The 22,791-nt window shown below is 42.1% G+C and overlaps 2 protein-coding genes and 1 long non-coding RNA gene across 3 annotated transcripts; 2 read left to right on the top strand and 1 right to left on the bottom strand.

Moving 5' to 3' along the window:
- Nucleotides 1-602: 602 nt before the first annotated feature.
- Nucleotides 603-6,129, top strand: scly (selenocysteine lyase). The gene is made up of 13 exons (XM_056378048.1): nt 603-697; nt 1,521-1,613; nt 1,782-1,891; nt 2,071-2,171; nt 2,274-2,451; nt 2,549-2,676; nt 2,924-3,079; nt 3,169-3,275; nt 3,406-3,442; nt 4,105-4,188; nt 5,073-5,172; nt 5,343-5,418; nt 5,519-6,129. Exons 2-13 carry the CDS (start codon nt 1,525-1,527, stop codon nt 5,670-5,672), a joined length of 1,320 nt encoding a protein of 439 aa, XP_056234023.1. The 5' UTR covers nt 603-697; nt 1,521-1,524; the 3' UTR covers nt 5,673-6,129.
- Nucleotides 6,130-6,225: 96 nt separating this feature from the next.
- On the top strand, nt 6,226-22,765 carry LOC130170596 (espin-like protein). Its single transcript, XM_056378049.1, has 11 exons — nt 6,226-6,855; nt 7,459-7,649; nt 10,095-10,281; nt 10,378-10,560; nt 10,712-10,843; nt 18,407-18,565; nt 18,660-18,792; nt 18,946-19,118; nt 19,214-19,378; nt 20,005-21,023; nt 21,664-22,765. Exons 1-11 carry the CDS (start codon nt 6,562-6,564, stop codon nt 22,193-22,195), a joined length of 3,168 nt encoding a protein of 1,055 aa, XP_056234024.1. The 5' UTR covers nt 6,226-6,561; the 3' UTR covers nt 22,196-22,765.
- Nucleotides 18,623-21,762, bottom strand: LOC130170597 (uncharacterized). The gene is made up of 3 exons (XR_008828013.1): nt 21,634-21,762; nt 19,268-19,351; nt 18,623-18,732 (listed from the first exon to the last, which is right to left on the bottom strand). It is a non-coding gene; the product is annotated as an uncharacterized LOC130170597 (long non-coding RNA).
- Nucleotides 22,766-22,791: the final 26 nt, after the last annotated feature.

Here is a 22,791-nt window from a genome sequence, read left to right as displayed (position 1 = left end):
ACTGCATTAGATTTTGTTCCTGGTGACCAGCACTTATTGATCATTAACAACTGTTAATAAATACATAAATTGGGTGCTGACCCAATATTTTACGAATACAGTTGATATACAGCAATACTTTGAATTAAATAGGCAGAAAAGTCACGTATTTGTCGCAGTGTTAGAGAATATACATGAAGCCATTTCCCTGCATTAAGTTAGCGTCAACATTTACTTCCTGCTTGTTACCATGGCAGCAGAATCCAGAGTTGCCAGTCCACGTGCTAGTGTTTACAATACATTTCTTCCATTTTAAGTCCTCATCTGCTGTAATCTTATTTACATGATCTTTCGGGCTATTAAACGTGATAAATGTCATGACTTTTGCGGACTTTAACACCAATATTTTAATCAAGTAAAGTGTTTAAAGTTAACGCTTTAACCCTGAATGTGCTCGGGTCATGTAGAACATAATAAAACGCAAATTCCAAAATGACTATAATTAATAAACCACACACTGTATATGAAACACCTAACTATCTCACGTATGGCTTGTTTTGGGGAGTTTATTTTAAACTGTTGCTTTCCCTTTAAGGCATCCAGTAACGGGGTGGAGTAGTAGCGCCTCATCCAGTCAGTCAACCACCTGGCTAGCTAGCTGATGATTGACACAGACTGTAGTAAATCTACTCAGAACATCTTCACATCACCTCTAAAGGTCAGACACAGAGCCAAGAAATTCATCCAGCCATGTTACACGAAGGGAAGCAACGCTGCTTCATCTTCAGACCTAGAAAAAGCAAATTAACATCAGTTAAATGATGCTAGAATGTATGAGTTAGCGGCACTAGCTAGCTTTAGCTAATGCGAACAGTAAGTCAGCGTTAGCTGGTTAAACGTCATCTCGGACTGGCAGACACTGCCAGGGCTGAGGAAGGTTGTTTTTAATCTTCCGGTTTTTAGTTTCAGCGTGTTTAGAATTAACGGTCGGTACAAAAAGTGAATACGTGTCACGTTTCTCTTGACAGCATGGATGAAACATAAATTGACAGAGTTGACTTAGAGAGACGCTGTCTGGACAGATTTAATCATGTTAACGCTAAATGTTGGCTTTAAGTGTGTTTCCTGAACTCTATATACAGATACAGTCTGAGTAAACTCTGAGATACCAGGCTGGCATTTTATTATACACTATTTGGTAATAACCAGAATCACTATCTGACACTACGGTTGCATCATCTAGATTTTTCCTGTTGTTTGTTCTGCACTCACTCACTGGTCTGGGTAATACTGGGACTAATACATATCTCACTGTCCAGTCAGCTTCTTTCAAAAGTCTTTGTAATTACAACTGTTGTTGTTGTAAGTGCTGTCCAAATTAATGAAATCCATGCTAATTAAAAAGATGACAGATTTAAAAAGATGTTCTGTTATTGTTGTTATTGTTTACGGTGTTTTGTAAGACTTAGTTTTTATTGGAAATATCGACATCACTAGAATAAATCTACAGATATCCTGATAAATTTCCCATTTGTTCCTAGGAGTATGGCCAAGCAAACTGATGACATCTTGGTAAAGGGTCACACCTTCACTGACCAAACCTTTCATCATTATTCAGAAATGAATCTAGACAGGTGGGTTTGATTTTGGGTTATCCACATTGTATCAGTCGCAATATTAGATTTGATGATTTTACTAATTGTGATGTTTTGTTATTGTGTAAGTAACATATGCAGAAGGCTTAACTCATTACATGAAATGAGATGAGAACGCTTCTCTCCAATGAACTTAATGCACGATAGGATCTACATGGATTACAATGCTACTACTCCGCTGGAACCAGAAGTGATCCAGGCCATTACTGAAGCCCTGCAGGAAGCCTGGGGAAACCCGAGTAGCAACTATATAGCAGGTAAAGAACACTTGAACCTTGCATCAAAATCTTATTACATTGACATTTTAACTAGAGTAGGAAATGCAAATCCAATGTGCAAAAGTATTTTGTTCCTTTTTTTATACTATTTTTAACCCAACCCATGATCTATCTGAGGGTGCACAATAGATCTGGATAAAACATTTTGTTGTCTGTAGGTGCCAAGGCCAAGGCAATCATTAATCAGTCCAGAGAGAATGTGGCAAGAATGGTTGGAGGGAAAGCAGAGGACATCATTTTTACCTCAGGTGGAACAGAGGTAATTTACATTACACATTGCTGTGATAATAGACACATTTTTGGAAATAATAATAGTGTCATTCAAACATCTGTGGATCATCACAGACTTATCTTCTTTCAGGCCAACAACCTGGTGCTCCACACTGCTGTAGAGCACTTCAGGAGAAACTGCAGGGCTGCAGAGGAAGGTGAAGGCCACCACAATGGATGCACCGGCCTTCCTCACATTATCACCTCTAATGTGGAGCATGACTCGGTCAAACTAGTAGCTGAGCACCTGCAGAGAGATGGCAAGGCAGGTAGGAGGAGAGGAAGTTTGGTTTCTTAAACAAATCATGACTTCTTTTTTTTTTTTTTTTAGCAACTAAATAAGTAATAACTGTGTTTTTGTCACAGATGTTACATATGTGCCTGTGTCTAAGACGACAGCCCGTGTAGAGGTGGAGGATATCATTGCTGCAGTGCGTCCCAACACTTGTCTCATCTCCATCATGCTGGCCAACAATGAGACAGGAGTCATCATGGTAAGAGGAGACAGGGACTCAGATGTTCACCTTTAAATCTATTTACAGAGCAAATCATTTAGAAATTATATTTTTTATTATCATAAAAGACATTAGAATAGAACAATATGTCCATTTTTGACAGAGGAATTGTTGCTGATGATCCAACAGTAACATTCACTGATATTACCCCTTTGTGTATTGTATTTCAAATATAAATTTTTAAATGCACTTTCCAATTAAAAACAAAACACCTTCCTTTTGTCAGCCAATCCAAGAGATCTGCCAGAGAATAAAATCTCTCAACAAGCAGCACCGGCGGCTCAGGATCCTGCTCCACACCGATGCTGCCCAGGCTCTGGGGAAAAGCCGAGTAGATGCCTGTGAACTGGGCGTGGATTACCTGACCATAGTGGGACACAAAGTCAGAAATCTGTTGTATAAATGATCTTGATTCGGCATCAGAAAGAGAACAGTGAAACGTTTTATCGACATTGTTTGTTACGTTTCTAGTTCTACGCCCCTCGGATCGGTGCACTGTATGTGAACGGCCCTCAGACGGAAACGCCATTGTACCCGATGCTGTTTGGAGGAGGACAGGAGAGAAACTTCAGACCAGGGTTGAGTACTGCATTATCTCACTTTAGGAATAATGAATAAAGTACCAAATATGCATGAAATAATGGCCACGATCAGAGAGCTGCACATGTAAATATTGAAGTCTGATTTCTTTCCTCCTGAATATTACAGCACTGAAAACACACCGATGATCGCCGGTCTGGGAAAGGTAATTTTCTTGCTCTATATATGTGTTACTGGAATTTTGACCAGGAATACGTTTTAAGTTTTAAGAACATTTCTGTACAATGGTGGAATATTTGAGTGAAAAGTGAAAGTCTTCTTAAAGGATGTTGGCAGAAGGATACATAAGGGTGCTGAAAATATCATTGTAGTTGTACCTGACACCATATTGGACGACGACTGACTTCCTGTCTCTATATAGAATATTAGTACCGCCATTTATACTGGATTAATAGGTTGTAACTAGTGACTTTATTAATTGCTCATAAATAATTTACTGCCACTTTATAAATCAGTTAAATGCAATTAATAAAAACTCATTTTGGGTTGCCAGGCTGTGAAAATTCCTTAGTGGTGTTTGTCTTTTCTACATGGAAACAATTCAGTTGGGAGTCTATTAATACATCCTTATATGCTTGATTTTAGTCCAGATCCAAGAGACTTTTCACAGCCTCTACTTTTTAAAACGGATTTTGTTAGAGCCTAATCATTTGCATACAGCGATGTGGTGATATGTTACAGCTGAATGCTAATATTTAATTTTTGTGTACCGTAGAATCTCCATAGAAACTACGCTTTCAAGCAGGTAATTTAGCCCTGTCGTGTTTTCCCGCCTTTATAGCTACTGATGTATTATGTGTCTGTTAGGCTGCAGAGCTGGTGACCTCTAATCTGTCAGATTATGAGAGTCAAATGCGAAGAACCAAACTTTACTTGGAAGAGCGACTGCGGGTAAGTTTGACTACAGAGAATTAGATGAAAAATGCCGTATACTCAGTGTGATTTTGTGGTTTACAGTGATGTGATTAAGGTTATTAAAAAAATAATACGACTGTGGTTCACGGGTCCTTTTCTTGACTTTAGAAATGATAACCTGAGGAACAAAGGTCCAAAGGGAAAGTAGATACTCTCTACAACACACTAATTTTTCCCACTATTTACAAACACAACACTTCTTTCCAAAAAAACCACACAGCCTTGACTTTTCAAGTAGAAAATAGATTTATTTCTTGTGTTTACGTGACTTTTTGTCAATGGCATATAGAAGACAGTACATTAGCACACTAACTCCTCTTGGCTGTGACACATTAAGAGACACAGTTGAAGATATTGCACAGGCTGCACTATACGCCGCTCCTGAGGCACAAGTTGGGCCTAAGCTCTTCTCAGTGTCTTGAATGTAACTCAGAAACAGGCACGTGTGTCATCATGTTCTGGTAACGTACAAGGACACAGATTCTGGAGGGAAGTGAACGATGAAGTGCTCGTCTTGGTTGGAGGTGATTTGGAATTTGGAACAACCCTTCAGTGTAAATTCAAGTGGACAGTGAAAAAAACTAATTGGATACTGTTATATTTAGTTAAAAACAAAAAGACAATCCTCACATTCTGGATTTCCACTGATGCCCCCCCTCAAAGGAAGACTGCTATAACGAGGAGTTAAGAAAACTACCTTTGGAGAAACTGACCATACCTGCTGTGTGTTTGTGTCTGTTTCATTAAGGCTGTTAAGATGAAAGTGTGTGATCTTGATTGTTAAATATCAGAACCTGAATATAAAAAAAAAAGGATAACTTTCACTAACATTCAGTAGTTAATGATGTCGTCCTTTTCAGGCCGCCTTTAAAGACAGGATCCACTTCAACAGCCACTACCCCGGCTCTGATATCCTCCCTAACACATGTAATGTGTCTATCTCGGGCCCAACATTACAAGGTGATGTCATGACTCTTCCGTCTCTGTCCTATGTCTGTTTTGGCCTGCAGGTCCGAACAGCGTCCTCTAACCCTACACCGATGTTTGTCAGAGGGAGTTCATGACCTGCATGCTGCTATTTGTAAACTACAAAGGCTTTGAATGATTAATCTCTCTCTCTCCTGCTTTAGGCTGGAGGGTATTGTCCAACTGTAGGAGGCTGCTGGCCAGTGTCGGCGCCGCCTGCCACTCAGACAGCGGAAACAGGTAAAAGAGCGCCTCGTCCACCTGTTAAGCCTTTTGTCCAGACACCATATTGACCGTAGTTACTTAACTCCCCTTGCACTGCAATACGTCTGTCCATCAGGCCTTCCCACATCCTTCTGAGCTGCGGCGTCCCCTCAGAGGTGGCAGCCAACGCTTTGAGGCTGAGCGTGGGCAGGGGGACGACCAAAGCAGATGTGGACGCAGTTGTGGAGGACCTGAGGGAAACCGTGCGGCTGTTGGAAGAAATGAACTGATGGACTTCATGTGCGCAAGCTGAAGTTACCCTGCAGGTCAAATAAGGATGTACAGAATTAAAAACACGCCATATGTGTTTGTTGTTACAGGAAACAAACCAGTTAAAATTAATGAAATATATTTAATATAAATAATAAAAAGGGATGAAAGTGATGTGACCTGAGGGGTGATGTTATGGAGAGACATGTGCACTCAGTGTCCATCACGTCATGTGAGTAGCTAATCAGCTAATTGAAGTCAGGCTGACATGTATGAGTGTTATTGAAATTAAATATTAATATACTACTTAATACTTAAAAAAAAAAAAAAAAAAAAAATTCACTGATCTAATCAGCCATGAAATATTCTGTGTATTTTATAATCTTGCAAATCCATCCGCCTTTTAGACCATCCTCACCGGGATGAATTTTTAAAATACTTGTAAAAAATAAAATAAAAAAATAACACTCAGTGTAATCCACCATGCCTTGGCTCTGAATTCTCCCATTACTTAAGTTTCCGTGCTGCCTGAGCTCCCCCATCTCCAGTGAAGCGTGGGTGCGCGTGCCAGCATATGGTCACTGCCACACAAAGGAGAGCAGGGGGGCCACGAGCGCTGCGTCTCCACCCGTCTTTCATTACCTTTCTATCTCACTGGCCCCTAACACCACCACCCCCCCACCCCACCCCCTCTACTCCATCCATCGGCCCATGCTGGCCAGCTGGCTGCTGCTATAGGGTGTCACTTTCCTGGCTCGGGTGGAGGCAATGAGTGCATGAGTTTTTTTTTTTTTTTTTGTTATTGTATGGGAGATTGTCCATGTGAAAACATGTGGGCAACCTGCTGGGGTTCAAACAGCTCCAGCGAGCTTGCTCTGTGTGCCATAACCTACTCATAGCGGCCAGGTGATGGTGCTTCATCGGGCCATCCAGGCGGCTCGAGCTGGGGATCTTGCAACCCTGAGGGAGCTAGCATCCTCTGGTCACCTCTCACCAGCCATCACTGATGCTCAAGGTGCCAGCCCCGTGCATCATGCAGCCAGGTGCGGACGCCTGGAGTGCCTGCAGTACCTGGTGCGCGAGCTGGGTCTACCAGCTGATCCGCGGGCTTTAAACAGGGCCACGCCGGCGCATGATGCAGCGGCTACTGGCCACATCCGGGAGCTGCAGTGGTTGGTGGACCAGGGAGGCTGCAACACTGAGGTAAGTTTATCCACCGAGAGCAGTCCCTACACAGGCAGAGAGAAACCTACCCTGATAGCTCTAATTGGAGAGATGCCACATCTCCAGCTCTTCCTGCTAATTCCTACCGACTCAGTTGCATGATGGCTTCAGATGGTCATCTTAACTGATCCCAGAGAGCGGTTACGTCACTGCCGTACTGTACATTACCTTTACAGATGTAATACCAGCTGATGACATCATACGGTGTTGACTTACAGGGTATCCATTAGTATTATGTAGCAAGTGTAATTACGTCCAGATGCTTGAGAGAAGCTCCTGCTAAACTCAGCTATTAGTTAAGTAGAGTCAGGTCTACCCAGATCTCTTGTTTCTCAAAACTGGACAACAGCATTATGATTGAACGTACACAACCCCGACTAACAATAAAATGTTCATCTGATTGTTTCTTATTCTTACAGATGTCTTAGTTGGTGGTCCTCATGAGTATTTCTGTTCAATACTGTATCTTGCACCTTATCCTTTGCATGTTTGAGTAATGAAGTCCCTTTGACGTGTTCTTGATAATCAAGTGTAGTTGAGATAGATTTGTCTTCCATCTTTCCCCAAATCCTCGGACTCCAGGACAGGGATGCAGCTGGCGCCACAGCCCTCCACCTGGCCGCTCGGTTCGGTTGTGTGGAGGTCATTAAGTGGCTGCTCTCTGTTGGAGGGGCGGCGGAGGTGGAGACGAACTTTGGAGCAGTTCCCGCTCACTACGCTGCGGCCAAGGGGGACCTCACCTGTTTGAAACTACTCATCCAGCAGGCGCCGGGGTGAGTTCACCTGGTGGTGATGTTTGTGTTCCTCAGAGGATGAATCCCACTGACTTTAAACCCCCTAGTGTTTCCTCTCGCACCGCCACATGGGTTCAGGCGGTTCAGAGGTCAGAGAGAAATATCTTAAATACCTGTCACATGGATTGCTATGAAATTTACAACAAACATTGAAGGTCGCTAGAGGATAAAGTCTTAACAGGTCAAACATGGATTGCCACAAAACTTGATATATAGATCCACTTAGCGCAGATGATCATCTGGTCAAATTCAATTTTGTCCAATACTTCAGTTTATGACTGAATACCCTACAGTCTCAGCTGTACTTTGTGTTTGGTGCTAGTTAGCAAATATTTGCATGCTAATATGCTAAACCAGCACAGTGAACATGATAAACACTATAGCTGCTAAACATCAACATACCAGCATTGTCACTAACAATGATTATAATAATTATCTTTAGATGCAGGGCATTTTTCTAAACCCACGTTACAGAGTGCTTCAAAGCAGCAGAATAAGACGTGCAGGCAACAGAGTTTAAACAAACAAAAATCAGAAATACAAATAAAGTGTCTTAGTGTTATAGTGTAAATAAACCAAACAGCAAGAGTCAGTAAAAATCAATCAATAAAACCATGAAAATAAAGAGTGGAGTAATCAGGACAGTCAATGAAAACAGAATCAAATACAGTTTCACCAGTAAAAGTGCAATCCATAAAAATCTGTTAGGGGGAGACACATTTCACCCAGGCAGTCAATTAAATAAATAGAATAAAATAAAATCAGAAAAAGCTCTTTGCAGGAGTCAGTGTGAAAAAAGATGTTGTTTGTCAACAATAATATTAAAGAAAACAAGGTGAGCTCGACTGATACAAAGCTTTCAAGGAATAGAGAATAAAAAACATTGCTTAATTAATTTAGTAGTTTTCATTTGTACTATTACCTCATGGAGAGGTAGTGGTACAAATATGTGGCTATATTCTTTTAATTAAATTTTTTTAAATTTTATTAGTTGCGATCAATTTCTGTTACCGAAAATCAATTTTTCGGTAACAGATTCATAAACGTGACAAATACACAAATAAAACAACACAATTTAATTCTGTAATTGTGTTCAAGCTGATAAATTAACAAATTAACTGAAACATTGGACTGAAATTAATTATTTAACAACAGGACCTAGACAAATGGGGAATGGGAAACCGTTGGTAACCATTAGAATAAAAGACGCCTCCTTGCTACGAGAAATCTTCTAAACCTGAGACACTTAGTGAGGACTAGATAAAGACATGTTGCTCTTCCTGCTTCATCTCCTTGTCACAGGAGAGTATGACTGTAATTTGCATGTCGTATGACGGGGTCAGACTGTCACATGTGACCATCAGTAACCTCTGAATAAAACATGCCTAGCTGCTGTCGATCACATGTCATGCCTTGTGGTTGTATGTGCGTCAGTGTAAATGCGGCCCTGCTGTGTTGAACAGGCTTTTCAGACGATGATGAGTAAAGTTTCTGGATCGAATATTCTTCAACAGAGATAAAAGATTTTTAAAAAATGCAAAGAATAAGATGCTGATTTTGTTTTGTTACAGAATTTATTCCTTGAATTTATAATATTAACTTATATAATATCTATAAACAGACCTGAAAATGACTTGTGATCAGGTCTTTTCCATCCGACTTTAACCTTGATCAGCGTAGGCTGGTTAAATGGTTAAATGTAGAGTATCACATATTTTTTATATGCTTTTATATGCTTTCTAGTAAATATCTGGATTAAAGATCCCCTATCATGGATTTTTAACAGCATTATATTTTTCCTACCACCAGAACTACAACTAATAATAACATGTTCTAACAATAGGGCTGCATTTTTCAAGTTTTCCAATGTGTTGCATTGTTCAGGTGCTTACATTTATGTAGACAGACAGACAGACAGACAGACAGACAGGCAGGCAGGCAGACAGACAGGTAAGCAGACAGACAGACCGGCAGACAGACAGACAGACAGACAGACAGACAGGTAAGCAGACAGACAGACAGACAGACAGACAGGCAGACACAGACAGATAGACAGACAGACTCTAGTGATCCCATGATGGAAATTGTGCTGTTCATTATTTCATTTATTTCCTCTATGATTTTTTATATATATATATATATATATATATATATATATATACTGTATATATTATTATTCTATATTATATCATACGTTATATATTATCTAATATATTATTTCATAACTTTTTTAACTGTTATAACACTGTGTGTTAGCCAAGTTAAACAGAAGCTGCGTCTTGAAGACGTATACTGTACTTATCACACTTGTTTTTAATAAAGGAATTATCATCATATCAAACTGTGACAGATATAAGCAGTAAATGGCAGATACTGATACTGACCTAACCTGCACCTGTGTTGTTGTTGTTTGTTGGCGTACAGGTGTTTGAACCACCAGACAGGTATCGGTGCCACCCCGCTGTACCTGGCCTGTCAGGAGGGGCACCTGCACGTCGTGGAGTACCTTGTTAGGGACTGTGGCGCCGACGTCCACCTGAGGGCCCACGATGGCATGACCTGCCTGCACGCCGCTTCTCACATGGGCCACCAGGCTGTGGCGGTGTGGCTGGTCAGTAGAGAGATCCACATCTATGTCACATCGTTAATAAACTGTTTCCTAAAACCTGCCGTTTTCTTTGATCTTTTGTCCATCAACTGGAAACAGGTGAGCTGCACTGAAGTCGGCCCGTCCTGCCAGGACAGAGATGGAGCCACTGCTCTGCACTTTGCTGCCAGCAGGGGGCACTATAGCATCTTGGAGAGGCTGCTTCACATGGGTTCAAAGGTCATTAAAGATTACTGGGGAGGGACCCCACTTCATGATGCTGCAGAGAATGGAGAGCTGGAGGTTGGTCACAACTTTTCAGTTTCCCTCCAGTTGTTGTTGTTGTTGTTGTTGTTGTTGTTGTTGTTGTTGTCTTGCCTGATAAAACTGTCTTACTAAATGATGCTTATTGTTGTTTCTTCCTCTACTCATATTGTCCTATTCCTTCTTTCAGTGCTGTAAAATCTTGTTAGCCAATCAAGCGAACCTCTCAGATCAAGACATTGATGGGTTCACAGCAGCAGACTTGGCAGAGTACAACGGAAACTACGAATGTGCCAGATATCTCCGTGCCATGGAGAGAAACGTAAGCTCTCTCTCTCACCTACAGTTTATCCTACAGTATATTTTGTTTTGCACAGTTTCTTATTTTCTTTCTTTTTGTGTGTGTGTGTGTGTCAGTTTTGCCAAGCTGTTTATCTTGGCATTAAAATCAAAGCTGTGTGTCGTTTGGGGAGAACGGTCAACAGCAAACATCTGGAAGATCTTGGAACCTCCAGTGAATCATTTTCTTAATTTGCGACATGTATTTCATTCAGGTCAAAACTCGTCCTGTTCCCTTCCACTCAGCCTGATTGCCTTGCTCTCAGTGTAAGGGCTCGGGGAGTGGAGGACGACGGGCTTTTGTGTGTAAGAAAGGCATTACAAGCTATGATGCCGTGAGTGCTGGAGGAGATTCTTCCCTCTCAGTTTGCCACAGAGGACTCTCTGAGATTAGCTCTTTTGTGTGGAAAGCACGACACAGCTTAATGTGACTGATGAATATTTTAGTGTTAACACCTTGTTTGTGCTGGTGTTGCCTGTTCAAGTCAGGGATCAAAGCAGTAGAGACTGGCCAGTCATGTTGGTGTATTACAGCCAGCTCTTGACACCTTATATCCTGATGTATTTGTTTTTCTTTTAAAACAGAATCATAATAAGCGGGTTTAGAGGATTACAACTGATACTGATATTTACATTTGAGCTTGTGGAGTCAATTTTAAATAGTAAACACTGAGTACTGTTAAGTGAAAGAGCCCACGGGGACCAACTCTCTCAGCACACTTGTTGAACCTTAAAAGCCCTTGCAGCTGTCCGCCGGCAGCCCCTCGTCGTTTTCTCTCCATCACACTTCACGTTTGCGCAGACTATACGTACGCGGAGTAAAGAAAGCCGGTAGAAACCATGAATAAGTCAGCAAAGAAGAGCAGCACTCATACACGAAGAGGATGATGACAGGGAGCCAGCGAGGCGTTGCTTTGCCGAGCTCCCCTTCAGAAACAATCCTCCCCTCAACAATGGAGAGCTAATTAGCGCAGGGGCCGCCGTGGCATCAAACACAGCCGGAGCCGCCGCCAGCTGAGGGCCTATCAGTTACCCCTCTCCGGCGGCTCAGGTGGAGGGCCCAGGGCCTGAGCCCGTTATGAGATCCACGAGCTTAAGTTTCAGCGTTTTCACCATTCTGATGCCTGGAACCAGCAACTCTATCCCTCTGTGGACTTGGAGAGCAGGATGTCATTGGCTTCACGCACACGTTTGATTGTGTGTCATGTTTTTTTTTTTTTTTTTCCAGGGACTTGGAAGTGCAATGATTGTCACCTCTGGATGCTGTGTAATGTTGGTAGCCGACAGAACGGCGTATTATGTTTCTTGGCAGGTGTGTGAGTTGGACACACAAACGGAGGCTCGATGTGAACAAAAAAAAAAGGGGGGGGGGGGAATCATCTGATAGAGACCTTGGAACAGCAGTTTAATTGATTTGATATATTTGGAGAACAGAGCACTATATGTAATGCTTTGAAACCTATACTGTGCCAGAGATGAGCTGTGCAAGTACACACGCCTTAATTACATTTCTGCTGGTGGTTTCACGTTTGTAAAGTGGCTGCGCAGATCACGGGTTTCGCCGGTTCTAAAGTGTCAGTCAGATAATCTCATTTCCGAGCAGCGACCTTGAATGGATTGAGACATCGAGCGGAGAGAGCTGCGTATTTGGCCCATCGCCTGTGTGTTTGGATCGCTCACAACAAGGTCAGACTTGTTCGGCGCTGTCAAACTCTCCTCCTCATCTCGCATCTCAGGAACAGCTGCAATCAAATAAACAAGTGTGTGGCGTGAGGTTTACTTCACACGTATTTGCTCTCCATTCACTGGCGATCAGGCCAGAGTTACTGCTGTTTGAGAACCGTATTTTTAGAAACGGACAGAGGAAACACATCACTGTGTTTTTTAGGACATACTCTAGATTTCTTTTTTTGCAATGAGAAACAAAACACATGCTCTTATATCCGCAACAATTTGTCCATTAATCAATTAGCTGATCATCTAATAATGATTTTTTTTTTTAATGAAAATGAAATGAAATAAAAAGGTACAGATGTCACTGGGTCTTAGACTCTTGGTGGATACACTTACTGTGAATTGGATTTTAATGTGTAAAACAATGTAATTTTTAATGTATATGTAGATATGAAGATTGATTTGTCTAACGCAGGCTCACGTTAACTTCAGATAAAGTGTTGAATCTAATGGATTCTGTCCTTTATCACTTACACCTTTCACAGCCTTTATGAACTGAGAGAAAATACTGTAGCATTGTAATATGCAAGGCACCTGTCTGTCGTTTAAAGACAGACATCAACTGTTGTGAACCTCTTCTTTACTGGCGGACTTCAGCCACAAACTGTGGTTGTTGTCAGCTTTTTCCACATTAACAGTGGAAGCCGATTGATTGAGGCTTACGGTGTCACGTTTTGTGTCCACCCCACCTCCGCCCCCTCCAAAAAATAAAAGCTCCCCCATTCAATTGTCCCAAGTGGAAACATCAGCTGAACACGTCTGGATAAAATGTCTCTTTTCCAGCTGCTTTGACAAGTCTTCCGCTGCTGCCCTCCCTTCGTGCAACAACATGGCCACTGGTTCGTCCATGCATTAGTGACATTACCGGCCACCCTATCCTTTCTCTTAATTATTAACAGCATTCTCCGATCAGAGTTTATTGTTTATTGCCTGGCGGCCCTCGGCCACTGGCAGAGATGCTGGTGATGGTGTCAAACGAGTGGTCGGTGATCTTAAGATAGCCTCACATCCTCAGTGCGGAGTGGCTGCTCCGGACACCTGGGTGCACCTGCACGAGCCGGTGCCTCTGGAGTTTCACTGTCGCACCAGGGTGCATCGGGAGGATTTGTTCACGGTCAAAGTTGGTGAGTTTCAGGTCGGTTTACTGATCTCTTTCAGTGTCTTTTTGTATTTATGACACTATTGCTGTTATTCCTTTTTTTTGTTGTTCTTTATTACCTTACTTTAAGCATTTCTTTATAAGTAAGTTACTGGAAGGGTTGAGTAATTATTTTTGTAGAATGAAATGAAAGTGTTGTCATTGCTATTCAAGAGCCCGTTTCTGGCAGATGTTTCTGGCAATGTTTAACCTGCTTTCTGATCAGTTATAGCCTCTTACGGTCAGGCATGACTAATACTCCAGGCTCATGACCTTACTATAGTTTGTCATTGTTTGATATTTGAAAACTGGACATGATTTTTTTTTTCTCTCCTTTTTTGAATCTTGTTTCCAGATATACTTTCTGCTCCAGCAGAAATTACAGTATTGTAGCAGGAAGTAGTAGCAACAACAACAAAAAAAAAAAGCTGTAAATGTTTGTGTCCGTCAGTTATTAGCCTCACAAGTATTTACCTCCACGCAGGAAACCTGAGAGTATTTTAACATGTGAGTGGACATGTATTTACACTGTAGTGTTCTGTGTATAATGTACACGCGCTGTATACATTCCACGTTGCAATTTATCACAGAAGAAACGTGAATATTTCACATGGAAGCAGGTTGTTTCAGTGATTGATTCCAGAGCACAGAATTACTAGACATGTTTCTTAAATACACTCGGTGTTCCGACTCACTGGAGCTCTCTCACGGCTCGACCCGCCGGGACCACAGATTACTGGTGTTGCATGTCTGACAATGAGACAGCACTGAGTAGCTGTTTCTTAACTCTTGGCTTGTAATCTGTAGTGATCAGGGTCTTTGTGGTCTTTGATAGAGGGAGAGCGTATCCAGGCCAAAAACAGGGTTAGGCTATCTATATCTGCGTGGCAATTGTGATGGGGTGGTGATGAGAACCAAATGCTCTCTGGCCACTGGGTCTAATTAAACACACACACACACACACACACACACACACACACACACACACACACACACACACACACACACACACACACACAAGGGCCGGTTCGCTGTAGCTTTTAGGACATTGAACTGTTACGAGAAGGGTCACAAAGGAATCAGGCTCCCTCTCCACTTTTCCCATCCACTTTGTTTATCTATTTATGGATTGCACAATTTCTGGGAAGTTTATTCCTCCGCCTGAGCAGTGTCACAGCATATTTCGTGCTGTTTGACATCAAAGTGTAAGAGGAAATGGCAAGGACCACCTCATGGACACAAAGCACAACAGCATGCAGCAGCATATTAGAGCTGCCTTTGATGTTTTGGTTACTAATAATGTCCTTGGAGAGCTGAATTTGATATGCTTTCTGCATGGAGTGCATTAGGACAATGCAGGTTCATTAAAGGGGATCTAAATGTTTCCATACATCCTACATCCTCCCCAGAGTGGTGTGAAAAGCTGCCAATTATTCAAGGTTGCTTACTATCCCATGTACTTGTTTTGTTCTTTAGTCTCTCATACTGCTTGTCCTCAGGCGTTGATAGGTTTTGATCTGTTAGTTTCCATTTGCACATGAAAAATCTTATTTGTTCATTTCTTTTGCATCAGAAATAAAGTAATATTTTACCAGCATAATTTTGGCTTTAAAAACAAAACCAACCTTTCTCTTACTTCCATGTTTAACCCTAATGTACTTAACTTACACTTTACTCTATCTTTGGCCAGAACCAAATACATAATATCACTGTTTTTACCTTTACATTTACCTGAAACACACATGCTGAGTGACGGATATTGTCTTTGACAACAAAATTAAGGGAAACTAGAGACCATCTTGTGATGGGATCACCGCAGCAGGAACTCCTGTCAACACGTTGACGTTCTGACCCGTGAGTACTTAGTAGTCCTTTACAACGTTATGTGACTGTATCTTGCACAGTTGTGACATTATGGCGGTGACAGAATCTGTCCGCAGACACACAGACAGACACATAAACACCTCCCAAAGTCCTGATACAATAAGCGCCTCCACGACCACATTTTGCCATGATGACACACACACACGCACGCACACGCACGCGCACACACACACAGACTCATGAGATGAAAATAATACCAGCCACTCTGTAGCTGCCGGTAATAAGTTTCCTCACGTCAGTTTTTTTCCCGTACAATAATCAAAAAGAATCGCTCGACTCGTTTTAACTTTGGTGATGAATTGTGACACTGAGACTGAAGTCAAAGTCCAGACTTTCAGTTTCAGTCATTCTAAAGTTGCACAATGCTCAGAAAGCAATGTGCTTAAATATCAAAAGATGTGAAAAGGGCCACTGATGTAAGATTTCTGTTGGTAAAATATGTATTTATGACGACCTCTGTTACTGTTTTCCTCCAATTGCCAATTGCGTCGAATGCAGTGATCTTTCAATACAAGTTCTCTTTTCACACAGTTTACTTTTCACTTAAAAAGCAAAGAATCTTGTTCATAAGGAAGAGAAATCTGTCTAAAATACAAAGTCACATGTTAACAGACACACCTGGATGGTTACCTGGTGTTTCCTAAAACAGAAGAGAGCAGGAAAAGCAGCTTTGGATGTAAAGGAGTTGTTTGAATGATAGTTTAGAAAAAGGGCCAACAGGTGTCCAACTTTGTTACGCTGTTGTACTGGAAAATGTGAAGTTTAATCAGACTGCAATGTGGCAGTTCAGGAGACGATCCAAGCCCATCCAGTAATATCACTCTCTCTTCCTGAAAGTGAGATTTTTTTTTCCTTACTTGGGAAAACAACAGAAATCTCATCTCCAGGTTCCACTCAAGATGTCACCGTAGTCATACCAAGGTTCATCACACAAACTATTTTATCTGAGGTGTCTGAGCATGGAGGATGTAAGGTGATACGTCACAGATACAGAGATTTTTGTTATGGTATTTTTCTTTTTGAGACACCAGTATGTTGTTGATTGAATTATAAGAACACACCTATTCTCAGAAATGAGACCTTTGTTTCTCACAGTGGAAAAAAAGAAATACTTTTGCCACGTGTCACCTGAAACCTCTTGATTTTTCACCATAAGTTAAGTGAATATCATCATACTCAAAGTTCTTACATACACACGTGGACAAAATTGTTGGTACCCTTCCGTTAAAGAAAGAAAAACCCACAATGGTCACTGAAATAACTTGAAACTGACAAAATTAACTAATGAAAATCAGACATTGCTTTTTGAATTGTGGTTCAACAGAATAATTTTAAAAAACAAACTAATGAAACTGGCCTGGACAAAAATGATGGTACCCCTAGAAAAGATTGAAAATAACTTGACCAACAGGGACATGTTAAACTAAGGTGTGTCCTGTAATTAGCGTCACAGCTGTCTTCAAACCTTTAATCAGTCCGTCTGCCTATTTAAAGGGTGAAAAGTAGTCACTGTGTTGTTTGGTATCTTGGTGTGTACCACACTGAACATGGACCACAGAAAGCTAAGGAGAGAGTTGTCTCAGGAGATTAGAAAGAAAATTATAGACAAGCACGTTAAAGGTAAAGGTTATAAGACCATCTCCAAGCAGCTTGATGTTCCTGTGACTACAGTTGCATATATTATTGAGAAGTTTAAGGTCCACAGGACTGTAGCCAACCTCCCTGGACGTGGCCGCAAGAGGAAAATTGATGATAAATTGAGGAAACGGATAATACGAATGGTAACCAAAGAGATTAGAGGTGAACTCCAAGGTCAAGGTACATCAGTGTCAGATCGCACCATCCGTCGCTGTTTGAGCCAAAGTGGACTTAATGCAAGACGACCGAGGAAGACTCCACTGTTGAAAGCAAATCATAAAAAAGCGAGACTGGAATTTACCAAAATGCATATTGACAAGCCGCAAAGCTTCTGGGAGAATGTCCTTTGGACAGATGAGACAAAACTGGAGCTTTTTGGCAAGTCACATCAGCTCTATGTTCACAGACGCAAAAATGAAGCATACAAAGAAAAGAAACACTGTACCTACTGTGAAACATGGAGGAGGCTCGGTTATGTTCTGGGGCTGCTTTGCTGCATCTGGCACAGGGTGTCTTGAATCTGTGCAGGGTACAATGAAATCTCAAGACTATCAAGGCATTCTAGAGCGAAATGTGCTGCCCAGTGTCAGAAAGCTTGGTCTCAGTCGCAGGTCATGGGTCCTCCAACAGGATAATGACCCAAAACACACGGCTAAAAACACCCAAGAATGGCTAAGAACAAAACAGTGGACTATTCTGAAGTGGCCTTCTATGAGCCCCGATCTAAATCCTATTGAACATCTGTGGAAGGAGCTGAAACATGCAGTCTGGAGAAGGCACCCTTCAAACCTGAGACAGCTGGAGCAGTTTGCTCACGAGGAGTGGGCCAAAATACCTGTCGACAGGTGCAGAAGTCTCATTGAGAGTTACAGAAATCGCTTGATTCCAGCCTCAAAAGGTTGTGCAACAAAATATTAAGTTAAGGGTACCATCATTTTTGTCCAGGCCAGTTTCATTAGTTTGTTTTTTAAAATGATTCTGTTGAACCACAATTCAAAAAGCAATGTCTGATTTTCATTAGTTAATTTTCAGTAAATTTTTATTTATTATTACTTTTGTCAGTTTCAAGTTATTTCAGTGACCATTGCGGGTTTTTCTTTCTTTAAGGGAAGTGTGTATAGTATAGTATAGTATTAACTGTGATACTTGCAGACACTCTGTGCAGAGAGGCCCATCGAGGCGATCTCTCCAGTGGAGGCAGAAGAGAAGCTGAAGCCGACGGTGTTGTTACAGCGCAGCGGGGACGACTACTACGGCTGCCTGACCGACACATGCAGGGACAGCGGTGACACACCCATGGATAGTTTAAAGGTAAATCCTGAGTTGTTTTGTTTTTTAACTTTTTTATTATTTCATATTATAACCTGAAGCAAATGCGCTGTGTCTCCTTGTTTTTCCAAACCAGCGACCCGAGAGTGAGGACTCCCCGCAGGCCAGATACCCTCCTGCGCCCGCCTCACCTTCAGCTTCACCCACACCTGCCGAGCCACAGAATCAAACCATCAGCAGAATAGAGCAGGTTCAAATAGCAACATCTGGTGAGAGGAACATTTCTGTTTATTTAATTGAATCCCTCTTTAATTACTCAAGTCAAACAACCAACTGTAATTTAGTGGTTACTGTAAGTCACTGCTCAGTGGAAGAAAATATGTGTTATGAGTCAGACTGAGTGGCTGTGATTTGTTTTTCAGTTATTAAAGGTTTCAATCAGCACAAGGCAGCTGGGAGTGAAATAACTGTCTCTGCTGATAAGACGATGTTGCCTGATGCAAACCTCCTGGCTCAAAGAAAACTTCTTGGGGACATGAAGTCCATTCAATCCTTGAGGCAATCAGGGATGTCAGGAGTCTTCACTGGACAAGCAGTGAGCAATCAATAAGCTTTCCTACTTTTGTACATCCGTCCTCTCTTTAGCTAAAATGCTGGTAACTAGAATATCATCGCTGTTTTCCTCCACAGAATAAGATGGTGGTTCTCCCCACCGAAGAGGCCAACCTGTCGGACATCGACTACCTGGTGCCCACCCACGATGAGAGAGGCCGTCCCATTGCCGAGTGGAAGAGGCAAGTGATGGTGAGACAGCTGCAGGCCAGGCTGCTGGATGAGGAGGATCAGAGGAGGAAGGTATTATTCTATTTGTCTAAATCTTACAGGTTTAGTCATAGATTAAAAAAAAAAAAGAAAAGAAAATTGACATGATTCTGCGTGATTCATTTTTCACCAGATGTTGTTAAGGTAAAAAAAATAAACATCTGCACAGAAAGCTCCTGGAGTTTGTTTAGTTAACTAATCACCGTGTTGATTTTCAATTAATCATTTGACTCACTGTTTGTTGGATAAAACAAGTTATTTGAATTATGTAGGAAACTGTGATGGATATTTATTCAATTCAAAATTCAATATATTTGTAGTTGCAGCCGTAGAGAGTTGTGTGCAGCCTACTTAAGATGAAATCACCTCTTTATTGAGCCTGAGCAGACCACAATGAGCAGAGCGAAAACCGTGGTCTGGTTTGTGTGTGATGCTAGTCTAAATCTGCATCACCAAAAAAAAAGAACACTTTCACCATCATTTACTTTTAATTGCATATAACAAATCACTGAACACAACACACTGTGCTAGTCAAGTCATGTTTCTGAGGTTTGAATGAGGTTTGGATCACGGTTTTATTGTATCATAACTCTTTTTCTTTTCGTGTCTAAGCCATTTTAAATACGACATGCTGCATTTTTATCTGCCTTCTCTTCAAGGAAAATGGGAACAGATATGCCAAAGTCAGCTGGAGGTACTCCCAAGCCCATAATGCCATCCTGGGGCCCTCTGGTGAGCTGCTGACTGAGGATGACCTCATCTATCTGGAGCAGCAGATCGCCAACGTCTCCATGCAGAGGAACTGCGAGGGCTACGAGCTGGAGCTGGCTCGTCTGGCCGAGGAGCTCAGGCACATCCTGCCGGCGCCCATAGTCAACATCACCGTCAACACGCAGTTCAGAAACTTCACAAGTCAAGTCCCTCTCCCTGTGTGGTGCGGCCGCATCTCGGGCATCGTGAAGAGCATGTCTCTGCTAATGAGCAACCTGACGGACCAGCCCTACTGCAAGATGCCCAACACCGACCTGATCACCGTGTTCTCTCAGACCCCAGAGAGACAGAACTCCACCAGGGGACGCAGGGAGAGGATAGAGGATGAAATCCATCAGTTCGGAGTGTCTGTGAGGACGCTGAAGTCTAATTTTGAGACACAGAACTCACCTTTGTCGGACGAGCCCGAGGAGGAGGAGGAGGAGGAGGCCGTCATGTTAAGTTCGTCCACGCAGCTTGAGGCCGCGGAGTCGGGCGAACAGCTTCAAGTCTCGAATCCAGCCCAAGAAACAGACCAGAACAGCGACTCCGGAATCGACTACGACGAAAATGTCGCAGATGTTCTTGAGACCACCAGCCTCCGAAAAGAGCGCATAGTAGTGCTGTTCTTAGGCCACTGGAAGAAATCCGCCTACACTGTGACGCTGAAGAGCAAGGATGCTGCAGAGAGGAAGATGGGTGGTAGCGGCGGTGGTGGTGGTGGTGGTGGTGGTGGTGGCGGCGGCGGCGGCAGCCCGGGGATGGGCGACAAATCGGGGTCAGATCGTAGAGGCAGCGTGGAGAGCGCCCAGTCAAAGATGATGAACAGCTCTCTGGGGCATTTCTTCAAGCAGAGGAGTGCCGTCAATAAGATGCTGGGAAACTGGAGGAGCATGATCTCCAGTGTCCCGTCCAGGCAGATTCGCAGGTAGGGCCACTTCACAACGCCGCCGTCTGTTAGAGTTCTCAAACTGCACTAGTGAAACTACGCCAAATTTCACATGTGTATGTTCACCAAAATTTGGTCGGTTAATTTGTGAAATTACCCAAAGTTTATTCAGTAACACAAATATCCAAAGGGAGAGGACTGACACTCTTCATACTTAGAGCAACAACCAACCTCTGGGGCTAGATTCAAAATCAGGGGATCACCAAAGTCATTAGAATACATCTTGTGGGAACCGTGAACCTCTGTACAAAATGTCATGGTGATCCATCCAGTGGTTAAGCAACTAACAGACCAACATTGCTATCATTAGTGACACCCTGCTGGCGTGGCTAAAAAAAAATTCCAGATATTTGGCTTCTCAAATGTGAGGATCGGAGCTTTTTAAAAATATTATTCTAAATTCAATATCTTTGCTCCGCGGACAGTTTGTCAGGAAAAAAAAACAAGCAATTTGAAACATTACTTTGGGCCCTGGGAAATATTAATGGGTATTTTTCCAATATCCTCTGATTGAAAGAGGAATCGATTAATTGGAATGTTTGACAGAGTAATCCATAATGAAAATAATGCAGCCGTAGTGTTAACACACCTTGAATAACCGATGCGGTGTTATCCACAGGCTGCACAGGCAGAAAGCTCTCTACTCCCCAGAGCAGTTCCTCCCCCGTCTGGACGGCGTGCCCGTGGAGTACGACAACCTGACCCTGGATCTGTTCATGCTGGGCTACTTCCACATCCTGGAGTTGGAGCTGCCTGTGGACGAACGCAAAATGAGGCACCTGCTGTGTTTCGAGGTGTTCGACCATGTCGGGGGCTTCCCCTGGGAGATGGTCAGGGACTTCCATAAGGCCGTCATACAGGACATCGAGGCTGGAAACCGCGAGTGGAAGGACGGCTTTGAGGACATCAAAGTAAAGTTCTTCGGGAACACTGCGAGTCAGACCGAAAGCGCCGCGGAAGTGGTGAAACACAGCCTCCCAGAGATTAGACAGGTCCCTAAAGTCATCGTACAGACACCCACGCCCGATGAGGGGAAGCTCTACGGCGGCACTGACATTTCCAGTTTCAGCAACGAAGAGATTTGTAAATACATCGACCGTAGTTTCGCTTTTTGGAAAGAGAAAGAGGCAGAGATTTTTGATTTTGAGTAGTTGTTTGTGTCTTTTTTTGGGGGGGGGGGTATTTTTGTATGCTTTGTAGTAGATGACATTGGGGCTGGGTATCAAACCTAAATACTTTTTGAATTGTGAATTGAATTGTCTATAGCAACTGTCAAATACTGAACGTTGGCACTGAACGCTCAGCCAGATCCGTAGCTTTGTTTACTTATTATCAGATATTGCCTAATTTGAATCATAATTTTTTGTTAATTTTATACTGTATTTTATTGTGTTTAACATTAAACATCAATGAATTTCAGAAGTTTAGACTTTGTTAAATTTTTAAAAAGTTGTTTTTGTAGTACTAGGATATTTAGATATTTCAGTTCTGGTTTTGAAACTCAGGTATCAAACTGAAAATGACATCAACAAATTTCAAACCATACCCAGCCCTGTTACAAAAGACTGCTTAAAGCAAACTAGTGTGGTTTTAGGTTAAAGAAAACTTTTTTTTTTCCTTTTAGTAAGAGCATTTTATGGTAAATATTCTTTAGAAAGCTTAGGACAGACAGGAAACACATCAGTTTCAACAATACTACAAAATAAATCATGACACAGATACCTTGAATATTTGTTTATTACCATAT

Source organism: Seriola aureovittata, chromosome 6, assembly GCF_021018895.1.
Source record: "Seriola aureovittata isolate HTS-2021-v1 ecotype China chromosome 6, ASM2101889v1, whole genome shotgun sequence".
Taxonomy (NCBI): Eukaryota; Metazoa; Chordata; class Actinopteri; order Carangiformes; family Carangidae; genus Seriola; species Seriola aureovittata.
Note: the sequence above shows the minus strand (reverse complement) of the source record. Positions and strands in the feature narration are given on the sequence as shown.